The 14,881-nt window shown below is 42.3% G+C and overlaps 1 protein-coding gene across 1 annotated transcript in view; it reads left to right on the forward strand.

Moving 5' to 3' along the window:
- Window positions 1-7,943: 7,943 nt before the first annotated feature.
- Window positions 7,944-14,881, forward strand: part of LOC123507108 (homeobox protein aristaless-like) — a 148,385-nt gene continuing 141,447 nt past the window's right edge. The window contains exon 1 of the mRNA XM_045259675.1: window positions 7,944-8,946. Coding sequence (XP_045115610.1) covers window positions 8,754-8,946 — 193 coding nt within the window. The 5' untranslated portion in view covers window positions 7,944-8,753. The remainder of the gene's footprint in view (window positions 8,947-14,881) is intronic.

The following is a 14,881-nucleotide window of genomic DNA, read 5'->3' on the forward strand; positions in this document are numbered from 1 at the left end:
AGAGCAATAATAATAAAGCAGAGAGAGGAAAGAACACAGCCGGGCAAGCCTACGTCATTCCAGGTGATCAGGCAGAGCGCAATTAAACCCCCCAATTAGCTACCGGCGGCGGCTACCTGCCTCGGTCGCGTCATTAGTGCCGAATATATTATCATTACGCCTCGCGCTGACATGGAGGCAGGTGTGCCTGTGCCGGGGCGCCTCCCTCCTGACGGCGGGACACGGCGCCAGGTGACTGTGCTATGATGGTAACTAATTATTGAGGTTTTGTTCATTCCTTTGCTTTATGTGTTGTCTCTAGTTTAATTTCGTCATATATTGATTCGTTTTTGGTATTTTCTATGATATTAATTTGTGTACGTATCAACAACTGGTTTTCTTTTATTGTTTCATTTTGTTTGTTGTCATTCTGATATTTTCCAACCGCAGATTCGCTTGGGAGAATGAAGGAGAGCGTGGTGTTGTGTGTAAACTTGTCCTTAAGCTCGCTTCTTGTCCGGTAAGACTTCCGTTCTTCTGATGAGATGCTCGAGTATAAAAAAAAAAAATCAATTTATCCCTTCAGTCTGAGACAACAAATCGTAAATGGCTGTAATACTCGGCCAACTCTTTGTCACAATGTGAGGAATGATACCATTGTCTCTCTCTTCCAAGCACATTTCTCCGCTGGCCAGGTGATAGCCACGTCACCACCACACACCTCGTTAAACACCAAGGTTGTACAGAAGTCTCTTTGTAAATACAATCAGAAAAGTCAGTAAAGAAATGTGGAAAAATCGCGTCTCAGACACAACCACTGTCAATGGAATGAACAGAAACCCGAGCAAACGTCCTGACACGTGCTGCAGGAGGGGCTGAGCAGTGGTGCAGCACAGGACTCGGCAGGTGTCGCAAATGGAGGCTTGACGTTAGTGAGAGACAAAACACAGGCAGAGGATCAGGTGTCATACAGAACAGGTGAAGGAATCTTGAGCGCCATACTTTGCCACCTAAACATTACCACATCGTTGTATTAGTGAACTGAATTAATGTAAATCTAACTTAACCCAATACAGCGCTCAGATGAAAATATTAATGTCACTTCAATATTATTCAAAAGCCCCGTTGAAGGTGCCTGTCGCCCAATAGGAGTCAAATCTGCTAACCATATAATGTATGTATATTGCATAACACCCTCATTGCAATTGTTCTCAACATGATCTTAATGGTTTCAGTTCTCGGAGTCGTGGAGCAGTGTGGACACATGTTGTTCTGTGGTTTAATGTTCCTCTATTTTTAATGCGTCTGGTCTTTTCTTTAATGATTTTCCGCTGGTCCTCATGTGGTGTGGCAGTCGTAGGGCAAAGGATAAATCAGTTAAAAATTCATGTGTTTTACATCAAGTGCAAGGAAATTACTTGGTGGGAGGTGAACAATGCCACGCTGCTCCTTCACCTCTGGTTGTGAGGTTACCATTGTCATTATTCCTCCACACTTCATGGTGTAGTGTTTAAGCGTACATCACATGCAGGCACTTTATCACGGGCGGGGGGGTATTTACTCACAATAATAGCTGTGCACCAAACACAACCACTAAAAAAGGATGCACAGCTCACGTTGATAGATGAGCAGGAACAGGCGTCTTCCCGGTTGATGCATTCTTTTACCACTTCACTAAGATTAACCTATCCAATATTTAACGAAGGTTTCTTAAGCCGCCAGAGTGTAATGACAAGACGCGACCATCATCTTATTGCGACCATCATCTTATTCTTGTCGCGTACTGAATGAAGCAGAGAAAAATCCCTCAGTCACCCACCTAGAAGCCCTGTTAGTGGTGTGGGCCCTCAGGCAGTTCCCAGACTTAACCTGCGGATGCAAAGTACACGTACTCACAAACCACGATCCAGTAACCGATTATTCAAAAGGAAAACGTAAATAAGAAATTGGCCCAGAGTATCATCTAACCTATGAATATTTATCCGGCAAAGCAAACACGGCAGCGGCAGCGGATGTCCTGTCCGGGAATACAATAGACGATGTGCGCCAGGGCGACTACAGCGTTGTGATGCTTTACCTAATAAACCCATTACTTCTTAACCTCACCTGATAACTGACCATGGGGTTTCTGTTTATGCCAACTTTACTATAATTTCTATTAAATGCCTTATTAACCTAACCCTCTCAAAATAATGCAAACTTAAAAGCTTCAATCTCCTTTCGTAGGGAACATTTTCTGTCTTCTTGCTGATGAGGAAAATGAAAGAGTTCTGAAATTTGAACATTTTTGGAGAGAAAAGGAATGCATCTATGAGCACTTAAAACGTGTTAATGACTCAGGATTTACTGATGAGGACGTCCAGACTTTGTTGCCAGACGCAAAAAATTCTTATTCCTTCGTGAACACCAGCCATTTATTTCATGGATATGTAAGTCAAGATCCCACGAACGGGAAGTTCGAATAATTGCTGATACAACAAACGATAGATTTATTACAGAATTAAAAACTGATCTATTTTAATTCCATAGAAAAAAGGAAGACTCCCAGCGTACCACTCCATAGCATGACATTCTTTTATGATTACTTCTGGTCCAGCAACTGAAGATTAACTTAACGGTGTACATGTACAAGGAAGCCTAGACAGGATTAACTCGGTCTTGATAAACTAAACAAAAATTAATGGCTAGCAAAACATTGTAATAACCGTCATGATTGAGTGTCTGCGCCAAGCCAGACCACCAACCAAGTATTAACGGTGGGAGACGAGCCCCACTCTAGAAATTCATCCTTAACGCACCGCACGACTCTTGGCGAACACCTTGGAAGTCTTCACTTGTCTTATTTTAATTTTTTTACCAGAATTTCCGCTTATGTATCAGCTAATGTCTTTCCAGTAATATTGTATTAATAGTTTAGTTCTTCTTATATGTAAGTATTTACTCTTGTTGTCGACAATTATCGTTAATATTATTGCATTTTCTATTTCCTTATCATCTGTTCCAATCATTCTTTGTTTTGTAATGGCAATATTCTCCTGCCGTCAACCACTTATGAGATTTAACAGTACATTTGCCACTATACCATTAAAATTTTATTATCACATGCTTTCCATTAATCTATCTTTTTATTACAGATGTTTTCTCCCTCCACTTCGTAACAAATTATCATAATTATTTTTGTTATTGTATTCTGTTTCTATTTCCTATATCAGTCCCTCCTTTCATTATTTCCGCTTATCATATTCCTTCTACCATTCCATTCCCCTTCGCTTTGTTATTACTCTATTTGAAGCTTCAAATATTCCTTTTCTGTTATCATATTTTTATTATCTAACCGATTTCTTTTTAGTTTACTCCTTTTAACATTATTTTACCAATCCGTATGTGTGTCATTCATTTCAGAGTTTCTCCACGGGACAGTTTTGTGGTCCAGAGTCATTGCTTTGTCACTATCAATCACTCCCACTTCCCTTGTCTCTTTTCAGCATTTGTCACTAACAGTCGCACCTCCCAGATCTCTCTCTCTCTCTCTCTCTCTCTCTCTCTCTCTCTCTCTCTCTCTCTCTCTCTCTCTCTCTCTCTCTCTCTCTCTCTCTCTCTCTTCTCCCTTTCATTACTTTCCTCCATGATAAAGCCTGCATGTGTTTTCTTCGGATTCACGTTTTCGTAAGGACTAAAGGTCGCAGAGATGATTCGTCGCGTTCTCACCAATGCTTTCCCCAGTGACGATGCAGAAGTTGTGTTTAACCATTTCAGTACTGGGACGCATTTTCATCATGAGTTTTGGATGTGATTTGGCGATTTTATTGACATTAGGAAAGGTCTATATAGAGATCGTAAGATTAATGGCCAGAGTCTTCACTGTTTTAATCCCCACATGAGTTTCTGAAGTTGTATAAAATCACCAAAATGTAAGCAGAATAAATATGGAAGCGCATCATGATACCGAAGGGTTTAATCATTACTACTATTCCTGAAATCACACATACATAAAAAACATAATCCTTGAAAGCACAGTAACTTCTATTGGACTGCCTGAAAGTGTTGGAGTAAGACTAAAGAACGTTTGATTAACAGATACGGGCCAAAGGTGAAGAAAACGAAGATGACAGAAGAACATAAACAAAAAAAGAACAAGAAAAGAAAAAAGAACAAGGAAAGAAGAAGAAGAAAAACTGAAAAAGAGAGAAAAGTTGGAAGAAAGAAGACAATAATAATATGATGATAAGACAACAATAATAACTGACAACGATCAAGGTGAGTACCGAAAAGTAGAAGCAGAACCAAAAACTGAGAGAAAAAAATAAATAAAAGAAAAGGGATAAGAGAGAGACACCGTGGAGGAGGAGGAGGAGGAGGATAGGGACAAGGAGGTAATAGAAGAGGAGAGATGAGGCGAACACGTAATAAGGAAGAAGAAACAAAACAGAAGCGTTCCAAGACAAAAGCCTGCCCTCCCCCTATTTGTTCCCGCCTTCCAGCGCCAGCAAAGGCAACGGCGCGGCTTCCAGGGAATAAAGAAAACGAGTTGAGGCTTCTTGGGATTCAGGGAACGCGCAAGATTGTATAATTGCGCAACCCAATCGCTGGACCCGACCCAGATTTACAAACAATGGAGAAGAGCAGGAGGAGGAAGAGACAGAGGGGAATGTGGGGAGTACGAAGGGGAGATGGTAAGGACAGGGAGTGTTGGTGGGAGGAAAATAGATAAAGGAAGGGGTTGGTAAGAATATAGGGAGGAGAAGGTGACTGAAAGGAAGGAATGATAGTGGAAGGATATGAAATGACTGGGGAGGAAAAAGAAGAGGGTTTATAAGAGAGACTAATGAAAAGGAAAGAATCATAAACGCGGTAGCAAACTGGAAGAGAGAGAATATAATGGAAGATTTGGGAATAAATATGAGAAACTGGAATGAAGAAAGGAATGTATCTCTTTGTCAAGCTAAGGTAGAATTTAAAACTGTTTAACACTATTGTATTTTCTTTGGTGGCAGGGTAAATGGAAGGCAAACCACCATTCGCCTTGTACTTTTACTACATCTTTTTCATTCTCGAGGTACCGTATGGAAAAAAAAAAAAAAAAAAAAAAAAAAAACGCAGTTATTACCTTCCTACGAATACACTGTACAATATCATATCTCCTGCCTCTGTGTTCTATAAAGCTGGGAGATGAAGAAGAGAAGATTGACGTCACATTCGTGGTCTCCAAAAAATAGACCTGTCCTAGAAGTGAGCTCTGCCTACACCGAATAAATAATAAAAAGGAACTAACAAATATAAAACTAAAAAAAAAAGAGAAAAAGAAATTCGAAAAGAATGTAAGAAAATATTTGTTCAGTCCAGCAAGAAATATTAAAAGAAATAATGCACACATATTGTCGTTTATGATTCCACTCACAGAAATGATATGCAAAAGTGATTAGTTAGTTAATGTTTGGAAATTCAGTGAAAGGAATATACAAAGGATGAAAACTACAGGCATCTCAAATGTCATGTAAATATTTCATGCTTCACTGACCTCGATATTAAGTCAGGAGGAGAATTAGGAGCATAATAGTGATAACTAAAACAGTAATGATGATGATGATAATGATATGATAATAATAACAATAATGATAATAATAATAATAATAATAATAATAATAATAATAATAATAATACTTACATCGGCATCAACAATAACAACACCATAACTACTACTACTAGTACTACTACTACTACTACAACCACTACTACTACTACTACTACTACTACTACTACTACTACTACTACTACTACTACTACTACTACTACTACTACTACTACTACTACTACTACTACTACTACTACTACTACTACTACTACTACTACTACTACTACTACTACTACTACTACTACTACTACTACTACTACTACTACTACTACTACTACTACTACTACTACTACCACTACTACTACTACTACTACTACTACTACTACTACTACTACTACTACTGTATCACCAACAAGACAGCTTCCACCACTTCCCGTAAATATGATATGGACCAATGAAGCTCGTAAGAGAAACAACAGCTGGGACAGACCAACAAAACACACACACACACACACACACACACACACACACACACACACACGGCCCGGTAGCTCAGTGGTTAGAGCGCTGGTTTCACAAGCCAGATGACCGGGGTTCGATTCCCCGGCCGGGTGGAGATATTTGGGTGTGTCTCCTTTCACGTGTAGTCCCTGTTCACCTAGCAGTGAGTAGGTACGGGATGTAAATCGAGGAGTTGTGACCTTGTTGTCCCGGTGTGTGGTGTGTGCCTGGTCTCAGACTTATCCCAAGATCGGAAATAATGAGCTCTGAGCTCGTTCCGTAGGGTAACGTCTGGCTATCTCGTCAGAGACTGCAGCAGATCAAACAGTGAATTACACACATTTGTCTTCATGTCCATGTTACTTCACGTTGTTTCTATTGCAAATATTGTTGTTGTTGTTGTTGTTGTTGTTGTAACTGAGTAGTAAGTTAATACACAGTGTTGTATGAAGTTCATCTTTCATTGAGGTTTTTCAATACATACTTATTTAACTGAAGCGGCGACTAAGTTTTTAGGGAGCAATAATCTGGCTCAGCTTTTCATTCATTTCTAATCTCCTATCCTTGGAAGGAGTGTTTGATTGGTTGAAACAGATCCTTAATTGCTGTCACAGTATATTTTCACTTATATAGATTTCCTACAGATATCATTGTATTGTATCTCTATTGTATTATCCTTATCATTATATTGTACACATAGTGTACATTTATTCTTCAAGTTGCCATGCGTGTAACTCGCATTCACAATGGTAAAGTTTGCATAAATAACTTTTTTTCTTTTTATAACTGTCTCCGGTATATTTTCCTTATTGAAAAGTCTCCAGCACCGCCTTCCTCAGCAGCCACACGTGGGATAGGAGAACTAACTTCACTTCATCTGCGTTTTTTTTCAGTACAAAGAAAAAGAAGTCTTGATACGTCCTTCCGGATGTTTCACTAAATTGTTGTTATTAATTGCCGCTTTAAGAGAGAGAGAGAGAGAGAGAGAGAGAGAGAGAGAGAGAGAGAGAGAGAGAGAGAGAGAGAGAGAGAATGGGGAAGGAACGCAAATAAGCTCTGAATTTTTAAGTCATGGCATTTCTTAACACCTTCAGCCTGTACATCCACTCACCTGTCCGCACTTAAATTGTAATTAGTATACATTATTTTCTATGAACACCTTTCAAGTGTAATATGCATTCATCCTTTCATCTGAAAGACACCACAAGCTTTTAAACTTTTTCCTACTGAATACTTGTAAAAGAAAGGTCTATAGTTACTTTTCCCTATAGCTACAGCCGCTGTTCCTTTCCTCTCTTCCTCCCTGCCTCCCGGCGTGACCCACCAGCCCAAAGGTTACCCCAGAGGCTATTAAGTTGTAAATGAAAAGTCCAGTAGACTTTCGAGGAAGCTCATTATGAATCACTTAAGCATAATAACGAAAATTGGTGAGGGTTCTCCATCATGGCAGAGGCCTAAGGGGGTGAGGCGGGGTGGGCCAGACAGGGTGCAGGGCATGGGAGCAGGGCACAGGCAGGGACACCTTAAGGTGGATCAGTGGATTGCGCGGGGCGGAGGGGGAAGGGCGAGGGGCGGGACAAGCTCGGGTCTCCGGTAATTGAGGTACTCGCCTTCGATATCAAGTCAGATTAAATTCTCTAATCTAAATGCCACAATGATACGAGGAATCAATTACCGGAGCGGGCAGGTGTTCCTCGAGGGCGGCAGTGGTGGGTGGCCGGGATGGGCGGAGCGGGGGCGGAGCCTGGCGCGCCGAGGGGAGGGACTTGTGGTTGTTGTTCACTGATTGGCTGCCGCCGAGGGTCATCAATCACCGGATAACGAAGGCGGCGCCGCTGACACCGCGACGCGCTGTTCCGCTTGCCGCCCGTCCGCCCCGCGCCGCCCCACCGCCCACCGCCGGCAAGCCCCACCTGCTGCCACCTGCCACTACCAGGCCCGTGAAGCCACAACCGTAGTGACACAGCGCGGCGCCCCCGCTTTAATTACTGCGGCGACCCTTGCATGGATGTCACGACGCTTCCCGTGGGTCACCAGCCCCTGCCGTGACCAACGTGCCCATACCGCGCCGCGCGCCCACAGGCGGGAAGCCTCTCGTCACCCTCACCGACTGAGCGATCAGTCCGGGGTGTGTTCCTGCTGGGCTGTCGCCCGCCACCCTCTATCCGCTGTCCGCGTCTCGCTGTGGTCTGCCGCTGTGCAAAAGTCACTATTTTTGTTACTGTGCTGTCGGGGATGTGAAGGTCTCGCCAAGTGTGTGTGTGTGTGTGTGTGTGTGTGTGTGTGTGTGTGTGTGTGTGTGTGGTGGGCGGGAGGTGTGGGCGGGAGTTGGCTCCGCCCACCGGGTAGCGAGCGGCACGTCGACACATCGCCTCAGTTGATGCCCTGCAATTACGGTGTGGCGGCGAGACTCGGGGCTGTGAGTGTGCGGGGGGCGCCGTGCCGGACTGAACACGTGGCTTGCGTGCCAGTGCCCCGAACACGTGGCTCATGATACAGTTATCGCGCAAGGGCGCTTCTCTTGTGCTATTGACAAGACCACTGCAGCGCACCACCACCTGGGGACCACCTGCAGGCAACACCAACACACCGTGCAAGCAGCAGCGCTCCGCAGCTGGACCAGCCCCGCAGGGGTGACGGCCTGCCTCTGGGCGGCCTGCTGGGTCTGGTGAGGGGAGTGGGCGTGGCCCCTCACACCGCCATGATGGAGGTGCCCAGTCTTGTGGGCGCCCCTTCCTCCACCGCCAGCGGCGTCAGCAACAGTAGCGGCATGAACAGCGGCGGCGGGAACGGCAGCAGCAGCATCATGAGCAGCGGGCCTCGCACGGCTCCCTCTGTGTTCTCAATCTCTTCCCTGGTCAACTCCAACTCCCCTCCGCCGCCGCCCGTGACAGGTCAGTGCCGCTCGCCAGTACTGTCAGTGCCTGCTTATTGTAGTGTGCCGGGGCGCGCCAGATCACCGCGTGTCGTGGTCTGCACAACACCATGGGATCATACTACCAGTTAAGTGAGCTTGTGTGCAACCTGAACTGCACTATGTTGTGTAGCCACTCATGTCATCGCTTCACATATTCACTTCGTTCCGGGTAAACCCAATAAATCACTCACTTCACTCTGGCTTTTCTTATGATCTACTGAGAAAAAAAAAAAAATCATGGTGCCATGTCAAAGAAGAATACGGAGAGAGATTGAAAGATCCACCGTAATAAGTGGCACTCACTTATTTCATGAAAGAACACACCTGTCAACTGGGCGACACCAGTGGCACCATGGGACAGCAGGACAAAAAGCGTAACGTTTCCTTAAAAAAAAAAAAAAAAAAAAAAAAAAAAAAAAAAATATATATATATATATATATATATATATATATATATATATATATATATATATATATATATATATATATATATATATATATATATTGATATTGTGTGTGTGTGTATATATATATATATATATATATATATATATATATATATATATATATATATATATATATATATATATATATATATATATATATATATATATATATATATATATATATATATATATATATATATATATATATATATATATATATATATCGCGCGCGCACACACACACACACACACACACACACACACACACACACACACACACATAATGAGGGAAGGTCCCTCCCTCCTCACCCCCGTCGGAGGCCAAACCCCTCCGCTGATTGGCCGTGTCGTGGGGACCGGAGCAACACGTCTCGCGTGACGGAAGGACGTCCCAATCAGGCTAATTGATGGAGCGTGTCCAGAATAAGACTCGAAACGAAATATATATTGGAATTCAGCACAAGACTAAGACACGTTGTGCTTTAATCATTCATAAGAGGTTTCCGTTGCCACCCAGACCATGTTTGACCTGCGCCACGTGACCTCGGCAGCCCATCGCGCCGCGCCCACCCAGGAAAGGCTCGCACGCTCCACTACACTGCCATTGACCACGGCGTGAGGCAGTAAAACCAATGTTACTCAACCGAAAGGACAGAATTCTCAAGCACAGACAAGAAGCATTTCACCAACCTTCCTCTTCCGCGTCGTACTTCCGCCACCTGCAGAGACAGGGCGGCCCATGTGTCCTGCCCTCTTGCTCTACTCCATCTTGCTTTAGCCACATAAAAAAGGCAATCAGACTAACTAAACATTGCTCACACCTTTCTAACGCAAGAATCAAACGAAATGTCGTTATACCTAAATAACAATACACAATTATTCCTCTAACAAAAATGCTTGTCGATGATATTAACCTTTTCAATACTGGGACATATTTTTACCTTGATATTTGTGTAGGATTAGACCATTTTATTGACATTACGAAGGGTCTATGGAGATCAGAAGAATAATGGTCACAGTCTTCAGTATCATAATTCCCCACATGAGTTTCTGAAGATGTGTAAAATCACCAAACAGTAAGCAGAATGAATATAAAAACGCGTCATGCATACTCAGAGGGTTAAGTGTTGCATTCCATCCACACCAGCACACAAAGCTTGGAATCTTCAGCATGAGAATCCCTGCAAAGTGGTGAGAAGCAGAGCGATGCGTCACCTCTGCCATCCAAAACATTTCAACAAAATGTAAAACAAGCCAATGTTCTTTCTATTTGTGAAAGAGCTTAATTTCAAATATTATTTTATTCATATATTTTTTCCACACCAATAAATAGGAAAAGGTGTGGGATGATCTATGAAGACTATAATTATGCGAGACACCTGAAGGATTCCACAGATCATTACACACACAAACAGACACACACACACACACACACACACACACACACACACACACACACACACACACACACACACACACACACACACACACACACACACACACACACACACACACACACACACACACACACACACACAAAACGCTAAGAAGTCAACCATCTATTACTATCCAATTAATTACATGGTTCACAGCTCTCCGTCTGCCTAAAATGAGGTCCTTACAAAATCAGCCATTAATGCGAAGGCTATGCACATGATAGCAGGTGTTCAGAATTCACATCTTTTAAACGTAAACACACATTCGTACCTTCTATGCACCTTTTGAACGGGTCTATAAGAGAAATGCCTTAGATTAATGGAGGGTGCCTCTTCCCTGCACACTCTACCTCTTCACTTCTTCAAGTAAAAAAAAAAACTACCACTATCAAAGCCATCAAGAGCGTCAGGTGACATGCAAAGCTGAGTCGTCACTTTTCCAGCAGCTATAGGGCGATTAATGTTCAGTGAAGCGAGGCAAGGGGATTCTATAATTGGTTATATATCATGGACGTGCGGGCATTCGACGGTAATGATCCGTAATTTCAGTTTCATTCAGCTCAACGCTCGACACCTGTCTCTAATTAGCATCAGAATGGCCATCACATTCATTAGAGGCACACACACCTGTGATGCCGCGGCCCACTACCACTACCTTTACCCACTCTCTCTCTCTCTCTCTCTCTCTCTCTCTCTCTCTCTCTCTCGTCTTTTCACCTCAGTCTCCCAACGAACTAAGGGAAAATTACTAATAAAAATAATCACATGGCAGAAGAACAATCCACGTCTATCAATCATCCTCTCGTGACGTGCCAGGCTGGTGACCCAAAGAAGCAAGGTAGCACGGAAGGCAGCAGCAGGTGGCGGTGGCGGCGGCGGTGGTGGTGGTGGTGGTGGTAAGGGAAGTTTTCATTACATACACACAACGCAAAGCCACGACCACTGACTGACAGACATGATTGCTTACGTCAGGTGTTTAGTTTCAGTAGTGGTTTCGTGTTGGGTTCTGTTTACCTTTGGAAATACGGCACCACTGGATTTTTTTATATTTCATTCTTATCTATTTGATTATTTATTCATTTAGGTTTTTTATGTTAATATCTTCACTTATCTATTCATCATTTAATCATGTGTTATAATATTTTCATTTTTATCTTTTTGATTGGGAAAATGATTGAAAGAGGATATGATGAATTTCTCTCTCTCTCTCTCTCTCTCTCTCTCTCTCTCTCTCTCTCTCTCTCTCTCTCTCTCTCTCTGTGTGTGTGTGTGTGTGTGTGTGTGTGTGTTCCCTTATAGCTTCACGATGGTTCCAGAAGTTAATGATATGATATTTCACAGGATAATTCAAGTTTGTGTTGCTTCCCCTGACTCTCTCTTAGGGCGTAATGGTGGTAATTACCTTTCATTAGTGGAACTCTCTCTCTCTCTCTCTCTCTCTCTCTCTCTCTCTCTCTCTCTCTGGCCCTACCTTAAGAATATTATATCAAAATTTCTAAGGTTTCTAGTATACTACTGAATTTTCCCGTAGTAATTCTTAACTTATTTCGTACACTCAATGTTCCAGTCACTTCTACGTTGATCCCTTCACATTTTCTCGCTCACTATGACAGATCACCTCAAGAACAAGTGTTATGTAATTACTCTGCGTTGCGTTTGCTTACTTAGACTTCATATTTGTGATCCTGATGCTCTTCTTATCTGTGGCAACGTTGCATAAGGTCCCGTTTTATGCAGTGCTTTACTCTCTCATCACGACTATTTTCAAAGGCCACAGAGACGATTATAAACGTTCTTAAGAGTGTTTTTCCTGTCAATAATGTAAAAATGTTATCAGTCTGACATTAGAACGGTAAAAATGCAATGAAAATATTTCGTAATATTTAATAGAATCATTTAAAAATAATCAGGGTGTGACTCAGATACGTTTCAGAATGTGGTAAAAGACTTCTTACTCATCTTTCACACAGACGTATTTAAAAACTACAGTACTCAGTTCACAGCGACAAAAAAAAAAAAAAAAAAAAAGACTGTCATAATGGATTCAGTAGGAACATGAAATGAGATTATATGGCATGATGGGGAAAAAAAAAGAGAAAAAAAAAATCAAAACAAGCCAAGTGAGCCACCACAACACCCATTCACCGCTGGTCAAAAGTGAGGAATTAGGTGAGTCTGTAGTGAAAAGGGCAGCGCAATGAGGGACGCAGCGGGAGGTAGGGAGGCGGCGTGGTCACGTCCAAAAGGTTGGGGCTGAAAGGGGTGGCAGTCACTGCGCACTATTACCATTAGTACCATTACGTCCTTACGGCGACATATAGGTCCGTATTCCGAAACGCCTTTCTCCCTCACCATCACTGTTTCCAAAGGCTCCAGTTAAAGATACTCGTGATTTTTAGAAGTACCTTTTAGGGTTCTGGTGATAGATTGGCCAGGTTTCTAGTTAAATAAAGGCGAAGCTGTCTTGAAAACTCGGCTAATTGTCTCTATGGTCTTGGAAAACTGTCGTAGTAAGAGGGGAAGGTGTTTCTGAATACGAGGGTTGGGGTCACTTGTGAGGGACGGCGGAGGGTGGCAGCGTGAGTGAGGCGAGGCGCAGCGTGACCAGAGGGATGGAGCAAGGCCGAGGGGTGGCGGAGTCAAGGGCGGGCGCTGCGTGATTTCAGAGGTGACTGCTAAACAACGGAACATATCATCATTTTTTTCGAAGTCCTCTGACTTTTCACTGTGTTACTGAATATTCAGCTTTTAATTGCGTAAGTTTTATTCCTAAATCTGACGTCATTTGTCAGAAAATTCTAGATATATATACACACACACACACACACACATGTAATCATCCGAACGTATTGCTAGTGGTGATGGCAGCAATAACATATGATTACACGTAATGAGATGCAAATATTTAAAAGTGACTAACATAAGTTCATCCACCTATGAAATAACTAGTGTGCATAGTAAATGAATGCAAGAGGAAAAAAACAGAGAAAATAGTAAACACGAGGCATGGCGTCAAGTGGAGGGAGGAGGAGTGTAGGAAGAGAAATGAGGAAAGAGAATGAGTGGTGTGACGTAGAGAAGGAAGATGGCAAGGAAGGGAAGGGGATGGAAGGGAAGGAGGGTGTTAGTGAATGAATGAAAGGAGTCAATGCGAGGAATAGAAAAAAAAATCAAGGTTACTCGGTGTACTGAATCAATGACAAACATTTTTACTTCTTGTTTGCGATAGAAAGAAAGAAAAAGAAAAAGAAAAAAAAATGTGGAGGCAAAGTGAGAAGGAAGTGGAGACAAAAAGAGTAAAAGAAGGGAATGAATAGAAGGGAGGAAAAAAAAGAAAAAAACAGATAAGAGAAAAAAATAAATAAAGGAGAAGGAATAAGAAAAAAAAAAAAAAGAAAAGTGTATAAGAGAAAAGGACGACTAAAAAAAAGAGGAAAGGAGCGAGGAGAGGAGGGAAGAGGAGGAGGAGGAGGAGGAGGAGGAGGAGGAGGAGGAGGAGGAGGAGGAGGAGGAGGAGAAGGAGGAGTAGGGAGCGCCGCCATCTTGCCGTCAGGTGTATAAGCAGGTCCTGGAAATTATCTTGTGCTCGCCAAGCTGAGGATGTTACTTTTTTTTTTATTCTATTGAGTCTTGTTGGTTGTTGATTAATTATTGTTTAACGCTCTCTCTCTCTCTCTCTCTCTCTCTCTCTCTCTCTCTCTCTCTGGTAAATTTAAAGTTATTGTCGGTTTCAGTTCTTCTTCTACTATACTGCTACTACACTACTACTACTACTACTACTACTACTACTACCACCTATTACTACGACTACGACTACTACGACTACTACTACTAATAATAATAATAATATTACAATAACTACTACTATTGCTACTTCAACAACTATTAGTACTACTACTATTACAACAACAACAACAACAACAACAACTACTACTACTACAACAAAAACAACAACTACTACTACTACAATAACGTCATCAAAATCACTCATATCTAGCTTAATATCCTATCTCCCCTTTCATCACCAACAT

The sequence above is a fragment of the Portunus trituberculatus genome, chromosome 21 (assembly GCF_017591435.1).
Source record: "Portunus trituberculatus isolate SZX2019 chromosome 21, ASM1759143v1, whole genome shotgun sequence".
Lineage (NCBI taxonomy): Eukaryota > Metazoa > Arthropoda > Malacostraca > Decapoda > Portunidae > Portunus > Portunus trituberculatus.